Genomic DNA, 20,604 nt, shown 5'->3' with positions numbered 1-20,604 from the left:
TACTGGTGAAATTAAAGCCCTATTCGGACGGGACTAGTTCAATGGGGGGACGTATGGTAATGTTGGTTAACTAGACGACGCCAGGGAGAAGAAATGACCAATTCGGACGGGACAAGAAACCCCTGTACTATTCATCTAACATGGGAGGAGTTGTTGGTTACGCACAACCGTCACATCCTGGATGCTATGCACGTCTTCATTTCACTTCCGTAAACCCCATCTGTAAACAGACATGGCGCCGACCATGCGTGCTTGCAAGCAGCGCTTCATCCAGAACCTCCATGTTTGCAAACAGACACACCTAATTGTTTCTCTCTTTCAAAGGATGTGACGACATATTCCGTACTTATTACCGAAGGTCGCATTCGCACGGGATTAGTATTACCTATGGTAGATACTCCGGACCGTTTCACAGGAGGTAGAATTCTCGGCAACGTTTACCGACATACTCCGCTATCTTTACTGACATGGCGCGTTCGGACGGGACTAGATTTCCCGGTTATTATTACTTTACCCCAGGTCCCCCCATTAAACTAGTCCCGTCCGAATAGGGCTAAAGACAGATAATGTCTTATTTAGAGGCTGTATTGTCAATGCCCTGTTCACTCCCGTTGAGTAATCTAAATATCGTCCGAAGGACGAAGGCTTTCACCAAACTGTTGTCGGTGAGTAGATGAACGTATTTTATGCCAGAAATAAGGTTCAGGTTTAAAAAAAATGAAATTCCCCTTTGAAATGAGGCATTAAAGTTTTCACTTGTTTATTCTGTCTCCACAGAGAAAATATCCTGGTTTTAGACATCTTCTTTGAGGCTCTCAACTATGAAACTATTGAACAGAAGAAAGCATATGAAGTGGCTGGACTGTTAGGTACAGCTGTATTTTGTTATGCACAGCAGATAAGTGCAGCCACTGTTCGTACTGTAAACCATTAAACAATATTCTCTTTTTTCCAGGTGATATCGGTGGTCAGATGGGCCTTTTTATTGGGGCAAGCATACTGACTATTCTAGAGATATTCGACTACCTTTATGAGGTGAGAAAGGGTTTGCATAGAGGCAGAATCCTGATGTATGCAATTGAATGCATGTTTGAATTCCCCTGCTGTTCCTTTTGAAACTTCTTGTCTTTAATCCTCTCAGGTGATAAAGCACAAGCTGTGCCGCTGCTCTGATAAAAAGCACAAGCACGACAACAACAATGACCAGGGAACGGTTCTGAGCTTAGACGACGTCAAGTGTCACGTCAGTAACTTTCATTGAGTCTCTGCGGCCTTGAGCCGGGAGCCTCTTCCTGGACTTTGTTCACTGCAGTTTGTCGACTGCTGCAGCAGCAGAGGATGTGTGTGAACTGTGCCTGGTTAAGGTTTGTGGGCCGTGCGCTGAACACGATCGCGTGGCCAAAGCAGGTGGACGACCACAGCGACGGCGGGGCAGCAGAAACCAGTGATCAACATGTTGTGACGATAGAATAACTGCATGGTCATCTGTAAACACCTTTTCAAGACATAGTAACAGACTCAGTCAATAGGGGCATGAGCTAAATGACGGTTCATATGTGTTCAGTGAATCAGCATTGCGGTGGTGTTTGTTATCCGTCGGTCTGATTAGGCTTTTTTACGTGGAATAATTATTAGTTTGCAGGAATTTTCTCAGATCTGCACTTTGTTGGCTTTATCCCCATTTTTATCCATCTTTTCATTTTTGTATTCATGTCATCCATCCTCATCTGAAGACTGTCTGCTCTTTTTAGATTTTTGTGCATTCTGTCAATACACTGTACTACCTCATCTCTCAGGGCAACAGCGCCACAATCAATCTGTGAGCCATCATTGACCGACTAAAAGGTCATTTTAAAAATGGAGTGACCATAAAGCGAGCAGTGGTTCTTCTTTTTTCACAGCAAACAATTTGCCATAAATTTCACTACGTTTCTTGAGTTTCGTAGATTCTTTGAGTGCTTTGTGGTTCATCATCATTATGACCTGCTGCAGTGGTCCTGCTGATGCTGCTGGCCTTTCCTTCATTAGAACTGACTGATTTTAAAAAAAAATTATTGTCAATTTGATGTTTCCCCTTAACTAGAGACCCTGTGATTGGTGAGGTGGGAGCTTTCTTTGGATGGGGTGTTTCTGGAGGGGGGTGTGAATGAAAAATTTGATGAAAACTAGTTTCATTGATATAAAAGCAACAATCTTGGCAGAACCTTACTGCTGCAGACCTGAATTCTGACCCGCTGATTTAAAAAGTGAGACTTACACCACACGACCACATACTGTCCCGTTAATCTCAGCCATTACCATTTCAACCAACAACTGATCAAATGATCTAAACTGTTAAACAAATGTTTTGTGGCACGATAATGTTGGAACTTATTGTTGAAGAAATCCCACATGAACCTGACGGGTTCCGCTGGTTTACTCAGACCCTTGATAATGTTGTTGGTGAGCTTTGTTTCCCACTTAGAACTAGCTGCTAGCACTGATCGGCTCAAAGGTCTGCTGTGGAACAGGCACGTTATGGTAAATATCTTGTGTGGGAGGTAATTTCCTCAGAAAATTGACTTCATCGTTTAACATTAGTCGACATCATCTGTGTCATCTGAGTATGTTGAGTTGGCTTTTTAGACAGTTACATCAGCGGACTGATAGCACGTCCTCTGTCTGTATGCCATGAAATTTTCATTTTGTTTCAGTTACACAAGAGCAGTAAGGTCACAATAAGTGGTTTTGTAGCTCAGCTCATAGACTCGTTTAGTGGCTATACTCTATCAGCAGATGGTGAATTTCAGTCACAACAGAGGTATGGGTTTCATTCCGTGTCTCCCAACTCTCACATCTAATACTCTGGTTTCATTTGTTTGTTGCAGTGATACGAGTTCACTCTCAGGTTATTGTTTCCTGCCAGTCTCAAAGTCAAGTCAATTGGCAGCAGCAGCAAGAACAGAGCTTTTTCAAGTTTTAGTTTCAACGATGGGTAGCCAGCGAACAGCTCTACTGTACCCGTCTTTTGCTGTAATGTGAGCGCTCAAAGTCCCAAAATCCAGGAAACAAAGACATCAAGGCCAGCCACGTGCAACAGCTGCTGCTCCTCTGTGCAAAGATTACTGCCAGAGCAAAGACTGCAATAACACACAAATCCGAATATCGGGGACATCTCATCAAGGGGTAATAAAATGTCGAGAGAAAGCTCAGAGTTAAACATTAAGACTTCTTGAATTAACTTTGTAACCCATTTCATTTCATTTGCTCAATATGAAACAGTCCTAAAACTAATAAGATTTAAACAAACAATATCAAATGTAAGGTCCCTGTTTCCAACATTTTTGTTAAACTAAGTTAGCTTCTTATTCACCATTCAGATACAAGAGCCGTATTAATCTTCTCACTGAAGAAGTCAGCGCATGCAGAGAATTTTTGAAAAACATACGATGAATAATCTCAAACCAGACCACTAACCTAATCAGATGAAAAAATAAAGAAATCTACACAAACTATACTATGAACTGATACTTACAGAAGAGAACGCATGCTGTATGATTTACCCACGCATTCAGTCACTATATTCTGTTGGTCACCATTGAAATAAAGAATATATTTTGGCCTGAGCACACACAGAATCTATTACATTCGTGGAAGCGAATGTCTTACGTGTTTACATGCTTGTTGATCACGTTTACTTTAAGGAGGATTTCCTCTCAGTCTCGCTATTGGTGACTTCAATTCCAATAAATAAGCTGAATGTGTTTTTCCATCATCGAGGGCTCCGACTTGCATGTAGCATTGTACAGCAGGCGTCTTAAATATGGTTTGAACCGTTCACCCGCACATCTCGCTCCACTTTGAGTTACATGTCTTGTTCCATATTGCCATCTGTTTATGAGCCTGAGTGTGTTTTTACAGAGCCACCAAACGTTGGTGCCAAATTCAGAAGCTGATCAGGAGAAATGTGAAAAAAAATAAGTAAATGTAGAAAAAAATGCTGCCCTCTGTTAGCCTGTGAGCGTGTGAGCATGCTCAAGAATTTCTCTTCTGACTGTGTTTACAAAAATGAAACCATCTTAAATGTTCTGTTGCAGTGAACCTACTCGACCCTGAGCTCTCTGTTAGTCTCAGCAGGAAAATGGGATTGTGTAGCTGTGTTGTGTTGCTATCAAGCACAATCGTGCCATCGGCTGTAATTACATGTAAATATTACGATAACTATGGTTAATAATATTAATGTTTTAGCATAGTCAGGTTTATCCAATGTTGTCCGTGTTTGTTTTAATTTAGCATAGACTAGCTGTGTGTCTCAGTTCAGTTCTGTCTATATATGACTGTAGATGGTTTATTTATCTAAAGTATACGAAAGTGGGCATCTGTTTCTTTTTATTTGTACTACTACAGTCACAGCAGCTGTACGCATCAGTACATGAAAAGGTTGCTGTTTGTGCGTTGCATGAGGTCATGCATCTCAATACGTGTGCACAGGTCGGCGTGTTTTCTGCCCTTCTCTTGGCTTTCATTGCTCATTTTTTGCATTTTCATTTGAGAAATGACAGAATGCTGTTACAGTTTGGTGATGTATCGATGAATTATGGATTTGCAGCAGTTGTATTAAAGATTAAAGGTTAACTTTATGTAGCTTTTTTTTCATTTCAAGGTGCTCTGTGTCATCATTTGCACCTGCGCTGAGGAGTAGAGGGGTGACACGTTTGTTTGAAATTCCCTGACTTCCATTCAATGCCACCGTCAGGTCAAAATGTTCAGTTCCACCATTTTGGCTCACGAAGAAACGAAGACGAAACAAATGGGAATGAGCAAATGCTCACACACAAATGTACAGTATAATCTTGCTTCAGTGGAGCCACAACTCGTCATATGTGTACGCATCTCAAGAGAGAATGTCTGTCACAGTCTAAAATCATTTCTAAAAAAAAAGCCAAATTTCACAAATTTTCCGCTGTTTGATTTGTTATCAAAGATGAGTGATATTTCTAATAAGAGAGTCAAACAACACTTTACGGAATGATTTTTTTTTTTTTTAAAAAGAGAAAAACAACATAACTCTCTCAATAAAACTTCTCTCTTTTCAGTATCAACATGAACACAAATTGTGCATCGAAGCAGTTTTCATACTGAATCAGAGCGTGTTAGTTCCGTAGACGGCAACCGGGTGTACCTGCTCACAGGTGTTACTGCTGTCCTGAGCAGAAGTAAATGTATGGAGAACTCAACTGGGACACTCCAAAGAGGACACACTTGTACTTCATTAAAGTGTGACTGAGTTTGTGGTTGACCTCAAATCGTGAACGCTTTTCAGCAAAGTAAGCTAGATTTTCTCACTTTGTTCCTGCTCTCAGAAACCCAGACTGCTGACTTTAGTTCCTTCCTCCATCGCCCCTTCTGTTCGCTGTCCAGCTCTTATGCAACAAGGTCCTCTTTTGTTTTAGCCCTTTAAACCAAATATTTTCTCCCACAGAGAGCTTTCTGACGTTTAATGATCCGGAAGTGTTTTTTAGTGTGAAAAGTCAGCCCAGCATGCATGCAGGCAGTTAGACAGAAAGGCTTGTACTGCGGAAAATCTCTGTGAACATTTATTTACCTACACATAGTGTAGCCAGATTATGAAATTACTGCAACGCACTGTCAATGACAAATGAATTATGTAGTTCAAGAGTTGTGAAATATAATGGGTCTTTTCTAAATCATTAATGTGAGCTGCAGTAGATGGAAACTGCTACTCATACGCCATCCTCTCTGTGTGTCTGAGGCTGACGTGTCTTTGATAAGTCAAGTCATAACAATGTTCCATTGAAATACTCAAATATATGTTAAAGTCCTGCATTGATGTCACAAAAACTAAAAATAAAGCATAAAACTATTTCTTAGAAATCAAAAGTAATTGGGTTTTTTTAGCTCAACTTCAAGGGATTCAGAAATAATATTAAATTAACTGGTTTACAACTAATTTTTCTGGAGGGGGGTGTTTCTGTTTTTTTTCCATTTGTGTGACTCACATTGTGTGGAGGGACTTCATGGCTGCTGAGGTGCCGATTAAAGATGAGTGTGTCTGAATGTATCCTAATGTATACTAAGTAAGCCATGACATGACATGCAGCACAGGGACTGTTGATGCTCATCCTGTGATCTCTGTGTGCAGGCCAGGGTCCGTTCAGGTGCCCCTGCTCTAAAGTGGACTTTTATGGAATAGTCTTGCTTTTTATTAATTCAAATGACAGGGCAAGGGACAGGAGCCCACAGAATGATGATAAAACTACTGAAGCATTGGTGTCGCACTCAACGCTTTGTCCTCATGGGACAGTAGCTAAAACGTGGCATTTCATGTCAGGGAACAAGCAACGCTCAATAATTTACACATAATGAGAAATGTGTTGTTGTTTTTTTGTTTTTTTAAAAAACCATTAAAGTATGTAAATCTATTGCATTAGGAAAAAAACTATCAACCAATAGATTGGGCTTTGTACGATCATGTGGGCTCTTTAAACTAGATGTGTTAACACATAATTTAATGTTGACCATTTCAATCAGGTAGCCATAATCAGGTAATCAGGTAGCAATCAGGTTGATCATAGTCAAGCTATTAAAAATCACACCCTGCCGCTATCAATCTGTGTATTAGCCACGTCTGCGAAATAAATTCAGTGAGAACAACTTAATTGGTGTAAACTGATTGTTTAAATATCATAAAAAACAATTCACCTGCAGATCTTTGTCCCCGGTACCTTCCACCTGCTAACCTTTGCTCCATAAATGAGTGACCAGACTTTGGCGGAGTGGGCGGGTCCGGTGTCTCCCCCACAGGACAGGCCAATAAAATCAGAGAATTGTTACGTAACACAACTGCAGTCAGTGCAGCTTCATCTCCACTCTGCGTTTCACATCCTCGCAATGGCAGCTCCGAAGAAAGTCTGCATCGTGGGCTCAGGAAACTGGCAAGTTGATTAATGTTAATGTGATGAACTGTCAGGCTGTGTCAGGTTACATGCTGCATGCTCGGTGTTGCCACGTTGCTACGCGGACCGTTAACTAGCAACACTCTCCATAGTAACATAGTGAAGTTTGATCTGCTCCACCATTCCATGCAGCTGTGGAACGTTTAGTTAGCAGGAGCACAGACTGGTTGTAATCACATGCTAATAAACTGGCCGCATGTTCAGTGAACAGACCACACATACGCTTTTTCTGTGTTTTGTGCCCTTGAAGTTAGCCACAATGTGTGTAGAACATGCTCACTTTCACTAGCAGTATTCCGTTCTGAATTACTGGAGATTATTGATGACTGTGTCGAAATTCCAGCGAGATAAAAACGTCATTCCAGGATAAAAACAGATGCTTAAAACTATCCTGGAAATTCGGCTTGCACATTCTGTTTCTCAACCAAATAGAATGCATTTCATTATTCCATTTGACATATAATTAAGATAGTAGCTCTTGTTGGCAAGAAGGCTCACATCTGTGCGCGCACGTGCCGGTCGGTGAACAGCAATAAAGGACTCGAAGATCTATAAGCGATGCGTCTGGCCGCTTTGAATTTGACGTGCAAATTAGACACTAAACTGGAGCTATTCACACCACAGGGGCTCCGCCATCGCCAAGATTGTGGGTACCAATGCTGCTCGGAATCCAAATTTTGACAACACAGTAAAAATGTGGGTGTTTGAGGAGATGGTGAACGGGCGCAAACTCACTGAAATAATCAACACCACCCATGAGAACGTGAAATATCTTGCTGGACACAAGCTACCAGCTAATGTGGTAAGAAGCTGCAGGTGGAACTTTTCTCTTGTATGCTGCCTCTACTGGTTATTTTGGCTCCTAAAGCTTTCTGCTGCTTTATAGATGCTTTTTACATATTTGCTGTTAAAAGCATGTTAGTGTATATCACATTTCTCTTCAATGGGCTGCATTAGGCTTTAATGTACATTTCCTCTCATAACACATCATCCTCACCTTCCTCCCCTTCTCAGCTGGCCGTGCCAGACCTGGTAGACGCGACCAACGATGCAGACATTTTGTTGTTTGTGATCCCACATCAGTTTGTCGGCAGAGTGTGCGACACTGTGAAGGGCAAGATTAAGAGTGATGCGCTGGGAATGTCTCTCATCAAGGTTAGACTTTGCTCTTTGATAAGAAGAACTGTTCCATTCAGATATGAAGGTTTTATCTCAGTCCGTATTCTGCCGAAAGCGGCAGTCAGAAGTATTGCTTTGCAGTGTGGTCCCTGAGCCAAAAGCCAGCTTGTACTGTTTTTTTTTTTTTTTTTTTTCTTCCTAAAGGGAGTGGACGAGGGGCCCGACGGACTCAAACTCATCTCTGATGTGATCCAGGAGAAGCTTGGCATCACGATGAGCGTGCTGATGGGGGCCAACATTGCCAACGAGGTTGCCGATGAGAAGTTTTGCGAGACCACCATCGGTGAGTCTGCAGTGACGAAGACTGTCGTTTCCACAAGAACCAAATGAGCAGGTTATAATCCCAGGTCCAGCTTGATGTTGGGGTGAAAGCTTAATCTTTGGGTTGACATTTCCTTTCTTCGTATATCTGCATTCCTCTCAGGATTTACTGTCAGCACATAATAGTAAAACAGAAACATGCCTCTTTTGACGGGATTAATATTAGTTAGGTTACTGGATCAGAGCTCCTTCCCATGTTTAAACATGAGATTTTTTTTCTGCTTGCAGGCTGCAAGAATAAAAACCACGGGGCTCTCCTGAAGGAGCTCATGCAGACCAGCAATTTCAGAGTAACTGTAGTGGAGGAGTACGACGTGGTGGAAATCTGTGGCGCTCTGAAGGTGAGCTCCTAAAGTCAAAAACGCAAGCAATCTTCCAAAATCTTAATGATTTATTCAAACCTTTTCCAGTTTCTTATATATGGGGTATGCAGGTTTAGCAAGAAATCACTAATTAATTTATTTGTCAATAAATAAATAGTTGCAGGCCTTCTAATAGCACGATTCTGGTCAGATTCTTCATGAACTAACTAAGCTCCCCATCTACACACATAACCACGGTGTAGGTGGATGAAAATGAAGGAGAAACCAATTTCAGTCAGACTGAGGTTATAATCTCTAAAAGGCTCAGAGGGATAAAGGGATGTGATTAACGCTCCAAATTTAATGAGAAAGGTGAAATTCCTTCGTTCATTGGTGGGTTGAATTAGTTTAATGTCTGCAGCGTTGGCTCACGCTCCTCCTCTGTGCGTCCTGTAGAACATCGTCGCGGTGGGGGCAGGTTTCTGCGACGGCCTGGGGTTTGGAGACAACACGAAGGCAGCCGTGATCAGGCTGGGCCTGATGGAAATGATCGCCTTCGCCCGCATTTTCTGCACCTCCGGCCCCGTGTCCTCCGCGACCTTCCTGGAGAGCTGCGGCGTCGCTGACCTCATCACAACCTGCTACGGCGGCCGCAACCGCAAAGTAGCCGAAGCTTTTGTGAAGACGGGAAAGGTGAGAACAGTGTTGTTTGTTCTGTTGGCAGTTTTTTTTCCCCTTTAGATTTAGACTTTTTTTTTTTTTGCTTATTGAACCTCCTTCAGTTGGTCCAAAACACTGCTGCCACAGTACCGACTGGTACCACCACGCAAGGTGACATTTCTCCCATTTTGTCCTATAATGGCTCCCTGTTTTGGACAAACTAAGGTTTTTAACAGGTCGTCAACACAGTCCGTCCGTCCGTCCGTCCGTCCCCCCCCCCCCCCCCCAACTTCAATCCTCTGCACGTCACATTCTGTCAGTGGGGTTACATGGCACTGAAAGGATCAGATAATTGGCTAAATTACAATAAGATAGAGTTATTAAGTGCATGTACACACCTTAATCTGACAAGAAATTGGATCGAATCGAGTTACTCGCGATCGGATTAAGACCCCCGAGATAACTCCTTTGAAAGTCAAAATAAACGTGCTTGTAGACGGATGAAGCACCTGGTGAATTAGACTTTGCTCGACTCATTCTTATTGTAATTTAGCCAATTATCTGATCCTTTCAGTGCCATGTAACCCCACTGTGTGTCTCTCATCAGTCCATCGAGGATCTGGAGAAAGAGATGCTGAACGGTCAGAAGCTGCAGGGACCGGCAACGGCGGCTGAGGTTTATCTCATCCTCAAGCACAAAGACCTGATTGACAAGTAAGTGGAGCGGCACACCGGAGCATCACTGTTCCCATTAGCAGTAGCTCGAGAGGACCTCATCAAGCATTAACACCTCCTCCTTCTCCAGGTTTCCGCTGTTCAACGCAGTGTATCAGATCTGCTACCAGGGCCATCCAGTCACAGAGTTCATCACCTGTTTGCAGAACCACCCAGAGCACATGTGAAAACAAACAAAGAAAAACTGAGAGTGCCTTTTTAAAACGGGGGACGTGACCACTGTTCTGTTTTATGTGACATTTGGATGGAGGATGACGCGTCACTCCAAAGTGGTCTTGCAACGTAGAGAATCCATGTTGATCTTGCTCAGCTCCAGTTCAGTTTTAAGTGTTTTCTCTCATTTTCATGTTGTAATACTGAAACTTGGGGGTTAGATAGTTCTTTTGCATGAGAAGCATCCTTTTATTCCTATTCTGACTCAAACAGAATGCATGGTGTCGGATTTTAAATTGCAACACTAATACAGAATTGTGTTTCACCGGATATCAAAGCTTAAAAATAATCCCCAGCTGCCATTCATTTTCTATGGCAGCACGTAATCCACTCAGCTACTGCCAGCCTTCAGGAGAGATTTATAACGTTGCCGTCCAGTAAATCCATCACAAGTTAGTCCTCACTTTGTCTTGGTATGGAATGTTCTCCATCCTTTAGACATTTCCTCTCTGTACTGTAAACTGAATCCTGTCAAACGCACAGCAACTGTTTTTAAACTAAGCTAATGTGCCTTAAACTGCATGGTTGCCAAGTTTTGGCAACTGAAATTCTTGTATATTTTAACTTGAACAGAGTGGCACAACATGCCACATATGGGGGTGCCTGGTGGCAGCCCACCCCAGCAGCTTTCCAAAGAATGACTGAACCTTAGCGTTGTCTAAAATAAGAGTTAACAAAATGGCCATTCAAGGCAGCTCGTTTCTGTGTTTAATTTGACACTCGAGAACAAATACAAAAATGAAAAAAGAAAGTCTGCAGAGACTGCAGTTGGTGGAACCAGAATTCTCCTTTCATAGTATTTGTCCAACTACACCATCTATGTACTGTGATCATGCCTCACAGATTTGTTTCTCAGAGCCAATGTGTGTTGAAAATGATCTCCTTTTTGTCTGAATAAATTCATTCTGGTCTCAAATCTCGCTCGGGCTCGTTTTCTGTGTTGCATTAAAAATGGCCCAACAGTAAAAACTGAAATTCTAATTATTTTTTGGGGCCTTTTTCCCACCGGTACTCCAAGGGTGTTGTACTTTGAAGAACAATCGAGAAACAACCAGACACGAAACATTAACAGAAGCAAAAACTAGTTTATTACAAAGTTGTAATAAAGCGCCGCACGCTTTACACGAGTGCGCGTTGGACAGCAGCATTCAGTTCGCCATCACAGACATTCAATGTTGACCTGTAGCAGAAACGGCTGCTGTATGGAGATTTTAAAATAGAAATGTTAACTAACGTAAATGTGGAAAAATGGAATGGAAAAAAAAAAAATGGAATGAAGCTCAGAGGGAGGGTAATAAACAGGACACAGCTCGTTTTCCTTGTCCAGGAGGAACGCTTAAGACTATTGCAGGATGAATGCTTCAAAGAGACACTGCTTGCATCATCTTTGGTGAGCTACAGCACTCATCTTCAACGACTCCGATGTCCTTGGTCCCAAGCAGGGTAGGCAAAAAAAAAAAAAAAAGAGAATGCAAGTTGTAAAAAAAACAAAACAGCAATTCCTATATATGTTACTAATCAATGGAATGAAAGAGTAACGATATTACAATCAGAGGTTATCAGCTGGGGGGCACTCGTTCCTGTTCCTTGTGTCTGCATTACGTGAACATGACCCAGCTGGTTTGGTCATTTGCTGTTGTTCCATTTACCACATTGTTTTGGGTTGTTTTTTTTTTAAACCTACTTTTTGGAGAAAGAGGGACATGGAGCCAGTTCACACGATTATTCTTTCCACAAAAACATCCTCTTTTCATTTCTCCTCTGAAATTAACTTGGTCCCACCATCAGTTAAGACTTTAAAAGTTGTGGTGAATGTAAAAAGGGGAAAGAAAAAAAAAAAAAAAAGGGGGGGGGTAAGTGCACATGATACGAATTTAAAATCCTCATTTCAATGCTCGTTGAGCAGGCTCCAAAGAATAACTGCTAATACCTGAGATGATCATGTTTGGACAGCTGCTTTCCTTTTTTTCTCCTCAATGCACCCACGTGGTGTAAACATCCTCTTTCTCAAAGACACTCCAGTTTTGGAACGCAATAGCTCGCTTACCCTGCCGAAACCCCTCCTACTCTACCTCTGCTCCCTCATCTAATCCCAATTCAAAGTCTGTGAGGGTTGACCCATTTGTAAGTGCCTTCGTAGCGGAATCCAACTCTCTGTACGAGGTCGTCTGCTTCTGTGGGGCCACGGCTAAAGAAGAAAAAAAAAGATAACGGGTAGAATCAACATTTGGTATAAAAATGTGTCCTCCAGTTGAGCACAGAATGTAAACATTCCCTACCTTCCGTATCTGTAAGGAATAGGCTTCGGCTTCTCCTTGTCTATGTGGTGAAGGAGAGGGGTGAAGATCCTCCACGCTTCCCTCAGTTCATCACTGCAGATATCAATAATTCAAGGTCAGGCATAACAGAACATGAGGTTTCTGCAGGTCAAGCTTCTGGCACGCTGAAGCAGACTAAATAAGCTCCATGGCGCCATCTAGTGGGACACTCTTGCAACATAAACCAATTCAACAGGCTGTAAAATGAGACAACTGACCTGCGTACGAAATGCATCTGACTCCCACAGAAAACATCCAGGATGAGACGCTCGTAAGCGTCTGGAAGCTTCACATCCTGAAAACAAGAACAATTTGTTCGGAATTAGAAAGACGTAAATGCAGCTTTTATGTGTCGGGATCTATGCAAGTAGCAGCATTCCTAAATGCACCTAACCCGGTTAGAAGTTTTACAAGTCAACTTATACTAATTATAAGAAAATGATGGGCAGGTTAATCTTTAGTTGCAGCTGTAGTTTGCTTTTTTACTACACTTTTAGTTGTTGCAGTTTTTTTTTTTTTTTTTTTTTTTTATTTATTTATTTTTTTTAAACTGGCAAGCAGTGTTTTTAACTTGACAATGATTAAGAGTGAGATGGATAAAATAAATAAATCAACTTGAGCCTGCCTTGTATCTGCTCTTGTAGGTGAGGTCCAGCTCCGTTTCTTCAGGGCTGAAGTAAACGCCGGGCTTCTTGCTCATCATCTTGGCGTAGACGGCCTCGTTGGGCTGCACGCGCACCACCAGTTCATTCCTTCGACACTGTTTTCCAAAAATGTCTCCTGGGACATCCGTGAACTGCAGCCGCACTTCAGCTTTTCTCTCATTCAGAGCTTTCCCACAGCGAAGGATGAAAGGAACACCTAAGGAATATTTTCAATGTATGAAGGAGGAGCAGGGGGAAAAAAAACAAAAAAAACAATAGTCTTTTAAAAAAAAAAAAAAAAAATAGATGTGGGCGTGTTTACCATCCCAGCGTTCATTGTGCACATAAAGCACAGCTGTGGCGAAAGTGGCCTGAGTTGATCCTTTAGGTACCGTTGTGTCATCGAGGTAGCCCAGTTTGGCATCTCCCTCCCCCTCTGGATCCCCCACATACTGACCCAGCACCACTTCTGACATGGACACTGGAGTAATACACTTCAGCACCTTCACCTGCGAGAAGGAAAATGGGACAGCAGAGCGGACATGCTTCATCTTCTCACACAGAAACCCATGCCTCCAAATGTCTCCGAATCAGTCGCGCTGGAGCTAGAAAGCATTTGGTTCCTGGGAGACAATCCTGTACCTTTTCATCCCTAACATCGTCAGAGCTGGTGGAAGCTGGTTTCTCCATGGCAACCAAGCAGAGCATCTGGAGCAAGTGGTTCTGCATGACATCTCTGATCACAACAAAGGGAGACAGGTGGTCACACAAAAGACGAGGACACCGTGACGGCTGGGATCGAGTTTGTTCAAATCGGGAGTCGCTTGTGAGTCAGCACTGGTTTAATGTTAAAGCCAGTCAATTTATATCCAAAACACACTTTAACGTGTCTTGTTTTTGCCTCCCAGTTGTCAACAATTACAAATTCTATGGCAGTTTGGGTTAACACAACTTCAATCTCTGGATGCACCAACCCTCACATACAGGAATGTCTCCTGTAGGGTTTTATATTGATGGCAAAACTATTAAAAAGCTAAAGAAGATTTCACTTAAAATGGGGTGTAAAGTTTCTGTTGTTATTTCTTGCCTATTTGTACTTTTTATACACTGGCGCAAGCTTTTACTGCAGCCAAACTTACCCCTAAGAGCAAAAAAAAAAAAAAAAAAAAAAAAAAAAAAAAAAAAAAAAAAAAAAAGTAGCTTGCGTTTTCACTGGGATACATTAAGGTTTTTCTACTCACCGGATGATGCCAAAATCATCAAAGTAGCCTCCTCGTCCCTGAGTGCCAAACGGCTCTTTAAAGGTGAGGACGACGCAGGCTACGTTGTCTCTGTTCCAGATCGGCCCAAAGATTCGGTTTCCGAACCTGCAGTGAGCAACACATAATTGTTCCCACACAGCAGCACAACAGGACAGCCGTTCGTGACAGCATGCATAAACAACGAGCCAGCTGAAGATGAAGTGTCGCGTAATTCAAATCCCACTAAATCAACAGCCGGTTATTGCGTCTGCATCAACTGGACATCACAGTTCCTGGAAATATTGTGCAATGTGATTGTAATGGGAAAAAACATAAATGTAGTAAAGCTAACTTTATTTATGTTAAAGGCATTATATGAGTATCTGTTTCATTATCAGTCACTTTACAAAGCATTGTTATCAAATCAATGGAAAGTGAAAAAACTAGATGTTTTCCTACCTGAGCACCATCAGGTTCTGCACCATTTCTTTGCCCAAATAGTGATCTATACGGTAGATCTGCTCCTCGGTGAAGAGGGACGAGAGGTGAGCGGACAGCTCCTCGGAGCTCTGAAGATCACGTCCAAAAGGCTTCTCCACGATCACCCTGTTCCAGCCCCTAAACAACACACACACGAAGACGAACATGAACGCAAACTCTCATTCACTGACCAGGCGGTCGCACTCCGGTCGCTCGGCTCTTCCCTCGGGTTTCCACTCAAACTGATAACAGCAGCTGCTGAGGACTGACTAGATGCACATTCAAAGAGAAATGAATGATAATAAATAAAGTTATATAAGAGTAACAATGGTTTTTACTCTTAGGAATAATTTATGGCTGTACATGGTTCCATCCAGAGACGTCCCTGGAGTGAAAGACATGCTGCCGCCTGCCAAGGTTAACACCCATGGTGTTTACGGCCATTTGGACAAAGGAGAAAAACAGTCAGTGTGACGCATCTACAGTTAGGGGGGAAGTTTGTACTGACTTTGTGCTCATGCAGTGGTCCTTGACGTTCTTGGTAACATCATGGTAGACCGTAGGTGGCAGTGCCAGGTAGAAGAGACGGTTCGCCTCCATTCCTCCGGGAATAGACTGGATGTGCGTATCGAGTTTGGAGAAGGAACCCTCATCTGCGTATTTCCCGCTGATGTACGTGTTCCGGCTGAAGAAGGCGGACAGTCGCTCTGCTTCTGTGTCCATCACCTGGGCCAGAGGGTGCAACCATTTAAGCAAGTACTGAGTGTTACTGAAAAGGCTTAAGGAAAAAAAAAAAAGGAATATAAGCCACTGGAGAATTTAAAAAGGGACTCGGAAGGTCCAATGTTACCTTCAGGTATGGCATGCAAGCAGTGCGGATGGCATCAACCGTCAAGTCAGAGCGAGCAAAGCCCACAAAATGTGTCTGCTCGGGGAGGAGGCCGTCTCTGAACAGCCACCTGGGAGAAAACAGAGGAACGTCAGTGCATTATGTCCAACCTCTGAGGTTCCAGATTAAAGAGGCATCTCTCAACAGGCTTGGCCATCATAGTGAGAGTCACTCACCAAAGAGTTGGGTAGATCTTTTTCTTCGCCAGATCCCCCTGCAGGTCCAAATACATATTCATTAATACGACACCACCTTGAAAGTACATTATCTGTAAACGGTCATTAGGTGTGGACGCTTTGTTTAAGAGTCTTTGTGTTTGTAAGCCGCTGACCTCTATCAGAAAGGCACTCACGTTCCATTGCATTCAACACTTAAGATGCTAAAGCATTACCTGAAACACCATATTGCGACAGGTAAGTAGGCAGCTTTGGCTTATTAAAGAATTGCGCAACCTCAGTAATCCCACTGGAAACAAATGTCGACCAACGAGACACAAAAGACTGCCCAACTGCCTCCTGAGATCATCTTGAAGAACCTGCTAGTCGAGTAAACTGCAATATTATGTGTTTCACAAGCAAAAGAAAAGTCTGCTCCACAAAGGCCTGGAATACCAGGTCATGAAATCTGACAGGAGACTCTGAGGAATCAGGGATGACTTCAGGCATCCATTAAAAGTGTGAATTATGCCATATAACACAACATCAAAAGCCAACTTGATCAAAAAAAAATGTTTCCCCTAACAATGTACAGCTGGAGTCAAACACACCTGGTAGTTGTAGTTTTAGCTTTTTTTTTTTTTTTCTTAAAACTACCCAGCAACCTCAGCCACAGTTGGCACATAACCATGTAGTTGAATTACAATAATATGATACAATAAGTATGTGATAGATCATGACAGCCTCATCAGTTTTCAGCACATCCACACATAAAACAAGCACAACAGCCCAGCCTCAGCCTTGATCTGCCAGCAGATTGAACTGAAAGAAAAATGCTGACAGACGGTGACACTGCAAAAAACAGGCCACAGCGTGACTCTCTTCTACAAAGAGCAAGCAGCATAAAAGAGAGACGCTCACAGCCAGTGAACCGCTGTGGAGGTACTCAATTAAATCAAATTAAAAGAAACCAGTCTCACAAAAGATTTCAGTGGTAATGGAAATAATGGATATCAAGGTGAAAATGTTTTTTTTGTGACGAGTGGATTGACTGGGTTTGGTTATTTCTTCTTTAAATAATAGAAGCAGCTGAAGAGGATTGAGACACGTTAGACTGAGCTCTTGCAAAGAGGAAGAAAGTATATCAGGAAGATGACTTGAAACGCAATTCAAGAAGGAAAGAAAGGAGGAAATGAATGGTTTTATAATCCCAGAAAGGATTTAGTTCCTTTAAGTATGAGGAAATGTACGCAGGAAAACATTTTTTCAGATTCTTTCGGATGCATCTTACTTCACATGTACAGCTTTTATTTTATATTCCAGTAGTAAATTGAATAAAGTTTGGTAAGTGTTCAGGCAACAAACAGCGAAACGTTTATGGGGAAAATCAACATTACAGCTCAGTGTTGGTAAAGAAAAGAAAAGGAAAAATTATAAAGTAAATCACTTTTTCTTAAAAAGTGTCCTAAACAGGAGTAAAAGGATAATTAAAAGAGGAATCTTGAGGTTTTTACCGTCTCACGTTGAGACTTTTGAAAGTATACTGAGGTGCTTGTTTGCAGAAGTTGGTTGAAATCAGTTTCAACATTTACTTAAAATCACATTCTGCGTAATTGTTGCAATTAATTTCCTTTTTGCCATTTCAACACACTTTCTGTAAAATAACAGCCAAACATCCTCACCCAACTACCCCTTTACTCTTCGTGTGCCAAAAACAATAAGAACAGCAAGACAAAGAGAAAAAAAACGACACGCTCCCATCACTGATAGCTCACCGACGCTCCCATGATGATGAAGACGTGAACGTCGGACTGACGGAACTCTTCATCTTCATGCAGCTCCTTCCTCAGCTCCCCAAACACCTCAGAGCGGGAGAGGGGAATGTTGCTCATTTTCTCTTCAAAAAAAAAAAAAAAAGACAAACAGAAAACCCACTTTAAACAATGACCGTTTCAGACGAAAGAAATATTGGCCTGATGAATGCATTTGTCACGTCTACAACATACAATGAAGAAGTATAAACGGCGTTTAGAAAAATCTACGGTCTGTGCGGTAACGTGCAAAAAGTTTTAACCTCTAAAAGTAAAGGATAGGATGATTGAGAACACACCCAAAGTATTTCTTGTATATTTGAACCCATTTAAAACAGCCCCCTTTTCTTTTTATTTATTTTTTTCCCCCAAAGGCCTTAACAGAGTCAAGTCATTTTGAAGGACAGGACACAAATCATCTTCAGCTATTCAAACTTTCTCAAACGCTTCTGTTCTTTCACGCAATCACCGGTTGAGTCTGTGATGTCGACATCAGGTCTGTGGGGTCACACCATCTATTGCAAGAGGACTTCTTCTTCCCGTGGCTGAAAACTGCTCTTTAGGACCATCGCTGTAAGGACAGTCAAGGTGCCTACTCGATGCTGCTGTATTACGGATTACGAACCTTTGCACAGAAACTGTATAAACTGTTACACGCCGTAGAGTTGGCAATACGTTTTTCCTTTTTTCATAAGCAGCTATGGATATCAGTCCAATTCTGCTTGCCATAAACCATGCGGCGCACTAAAAACCATAGGGGACTTCTACCAGCAATTTAATGAAAACAAATACATGTTAAGACTGATATCTCCTAATCTTCTTCTCTCTGAAGGCTTGATTCAAGCGGCTTCCTGCTGCTTCCCGCTGCTTTGTTCTTCTGCAGAACGGCAAAGCCCTTGTGTGGACCGCTTTCACTAAGCCGTCTCATGGGTTTTGCAAATGCACTTAAAAATTTTTTTTTTTTTTTTTTAAGTAAATAAAGTGTTTACAGGACTGTCTGACCCTCGGTTCTTTGTAGCAGTTGTTGGGTAAGGCCGTTTGCAGTACTCTCCTGGCACGAGATATGTTAAAATCAATGAACGTTCCAGGTGACAACTTTATAAAACAGGTTTAAATACAGCATGCAAACCAAACAAGGGGAACTTTAAGGAATCTAAAACACAACCTTGACTTCAACCCTTATAAACAGATTATCATTGGCATTTAGACAAAGCAAGACCCTTGAAAATGTCTCCTGAGGCTCTGGAAAAAGAAAACAAACAGACATGGAGGTTTAGAGACATTTAATAAGTGAAGCCAATTAACCACGGCAGTAATGAGAGTAGTAGATCTTAATTCCAGACCCAAACATGAGACTTTGCAGCAACCAAATAGAAGCCCAAACCAATGGAATCCTTGAAGCAATAAGAAACGGATGATAAAAAAAATATATGTAAACAAGGCAGCGTTTTGTGAGAAACTGTTGTGTCACGCTGTGCATTATAACAGCCGGAATACGCACTTTGTTATTAGTAAAAAAGGCCAAATGTGGATAAACCATTGGCACAAATCGTTTAATTCCTCCTGAATTTACATTTAAATATGTCGAGCAGCACATCTGGCAGATAGAACAAAGTTAGATTCCCCTTTTAACTCATTTCAATTGAACCCATCCAGGAACTACTGGTTTGGTTAGCAATTTCACCACCGACGCCTTCATTTATTTATTTTTTTTTTTATTTTTTTTTTTTAAACGCTGAAATTTTAGACATCAGATATCAGTATATAACAGATTGCATCCACACATTGCACGTGGATTTGTGTTATATGATCTCTGCCGCGCCCCGAAATAGCGTCAACGCACACAACAAACCATAATGATATTAGTCAAATCCCCAAATCCCGTATTTAGAGGGCTAAACCTCACCCTGCACAACACCGTGGTAAAGCAGGATGCGTTCGGTCAGCATGTCAGCATACCACTAAATTACGTCTTGTTGCACGGGAGTGATTATTAAATGGACCTCTAGCAACAAACACCCATGCCGGAGGAGCCCAGATTATGCTAATATTGAACTGGGCAACAGAGTTTTTATCCTCGCCCTGTCATTAGCCTCTTGTCTCACAGATACTGCGGCATGACTTGACAGAAAACAAACCAAACTGCTGTTTTACAGCTAGCAAACACCTCTTAGCTTACACCTAGCTAACACACACCCAGGGAGGAAAAATAAAAAAAAATTAAAAAATGAATAAAGAAAAGTAACACAAGGAGACCGAATACTCTGGCTACTCACAGGTCCGTTAAGGAGATGACAACCTGCCAGTTAAACCCTGAGCAAACTCGGAGAGAAGACGCAGCCCGTAAGAAAACTTCCTGCAACAACAGCCAAGCCTGGCGGTTCGTATTTGTGTGTTCTGCCCACTTCCCTGTTGAAGTGACAAAGCAGAATTGAGAGATTTTATTGGTTTGAGAGAAACTCACCAGCGCTCGCTCGAGATCCCATCACTGTAGAATCCTCTGACGTCACTGACTCAATAGATGGGCGGTGCTTATATGTGCAGACCCCGCCTTCAAAACACCCCACACACAAGTGCACACGCTTACTGCTATTTAACACACTTCAGAGGACATAACCTTTACTTATCCAAACTATAATTGCTACTTGCCTAAGCGTTGAGACAATACGTTCACGAAAATCCTACTTCTGCTCCTATGTC

At 42.0% G+C, this 20,604-nt stretch overlaps 3 protein-coding genes across 3 annotated transcripts in view; 2 read left to right on the top strand and 1 right to left on the bottom strand.

Annotated features, from left to right (window-relative positions):
* LOC142389817 (acid-sensing ion channel 1-like) overlaps nucleotides 1-4,635 on the top strand; it is a 59,174-nt gene extending 54,539 nt beyond the window's left edge. Inside the window, exons 8-10 of the mRNA XM_075474942.1 lie at nucleotides 778-869; nucleotides 956-1,035; nucleotides 1,142-4,635. Coding sequence (XP_075331057.1) covers nucleotides 778-869; nucleotides 956-1,035; nucleotides 1,142-1,261 — 292 coding nt within the window. The 3' untranslated portion in view covers nucleotides 1,262-4,635. The remainder of the gene's footprint in view (nucleotides 1-777; nucleotides 870-955; nucleotides 1,036-1,141) is intronic.
* Nucleotides 4,636-6,829: 2,194 nt separating this feature from the next.
* LOC142389815 (glycerol-3-phosphate dehydrogenase [NAD(+)], cytoplasmic) lies at nucleotides 6,830-11,282 on the top strand. The gene is made up of 8 exons (XM_075474941.1): nucleotides 6,830-6,935; nucleotides 7,581-7,758; nucleotides 7,971-8,111; nucleotides 8,280-8,418; nucleotides 8,685-8,797; nucleotides 9,215-9,451; nucleotides 10,026-10,132; nucleotides 10,224-11,282. The coding sequence occupies exons 1-8, from the start codon at nucleotides 6,892-6,894 to the stop codon at nucleotides 10,318-10,320; spliced, it is 1,056 nt and encodes a 351-aa protein (XP_075331056.1). The 5' UTR covers nucleotides 6,830-6,891; the 3' UTR covers nucleotides 10,321-11,282.
* Nucleotides 11,283-11,431: 149 nt separating this feature from the next.
* On the bottom strand, nucleotides 11,432-20,343 carry LOC142389814 (glucose-6-phosphate 1-dehydrogenase). The gene is made up of 13 exons (XM_075474940.1): nucleotides 20,181-20,343; nucleotides 17,869-17,990; nucleotides 16,115-16,152; nucleotides 15,900-16,008; nucleotides 15,558-15,775; nucleotides 15,029-15,187; nucleotides 14,570-14,695; nucleotides 13,971-14,064; nucleotides 13,651-13,837; nucleotides 13,310-13,545; nucleotides 12,903-12,979; nucleotides 12,646-12,738; nucleotides 11,432-12,554 (listed from the first exon to the last, which is right to left on the bottom strand). Exons 2-13 carry the CDS (start codon nucleotides 17,983-17,985, stop codon nucleotides 12,464-12,466), a joined length of 1,545 nt encoding a protein of 514 aa, XP_075331055.1. The 5' UTR covers nucleotides 17,986-17,990; nucleotides 20,181-20,343; the 3' UTR covers nucleotides 11,432-12,463.
* Nucleotides 20,344-20,604: the final 261 nt, after the last annotated feature.

This window comes from Odontesthes bonariensis, chromosome 10 (assembly GCF_027942865.1).
Source record: "Odontesthes bonariensis isolate fOdoBon6 chromosome 10, fOdoBon6.hap1, whole genome shotgun sequence".
Lineage (NCBI taxonomy): Eukaryota > Metazoa > Chordata > Actinopteri > Atheriniformes > Atherinopsidae > Odontesthes > Odontesthes bonariensis.
Note: the sequence above shows the minus strand (reverse complement) of the source record. Positions and strands in the feature narration are given on the sequence as shown.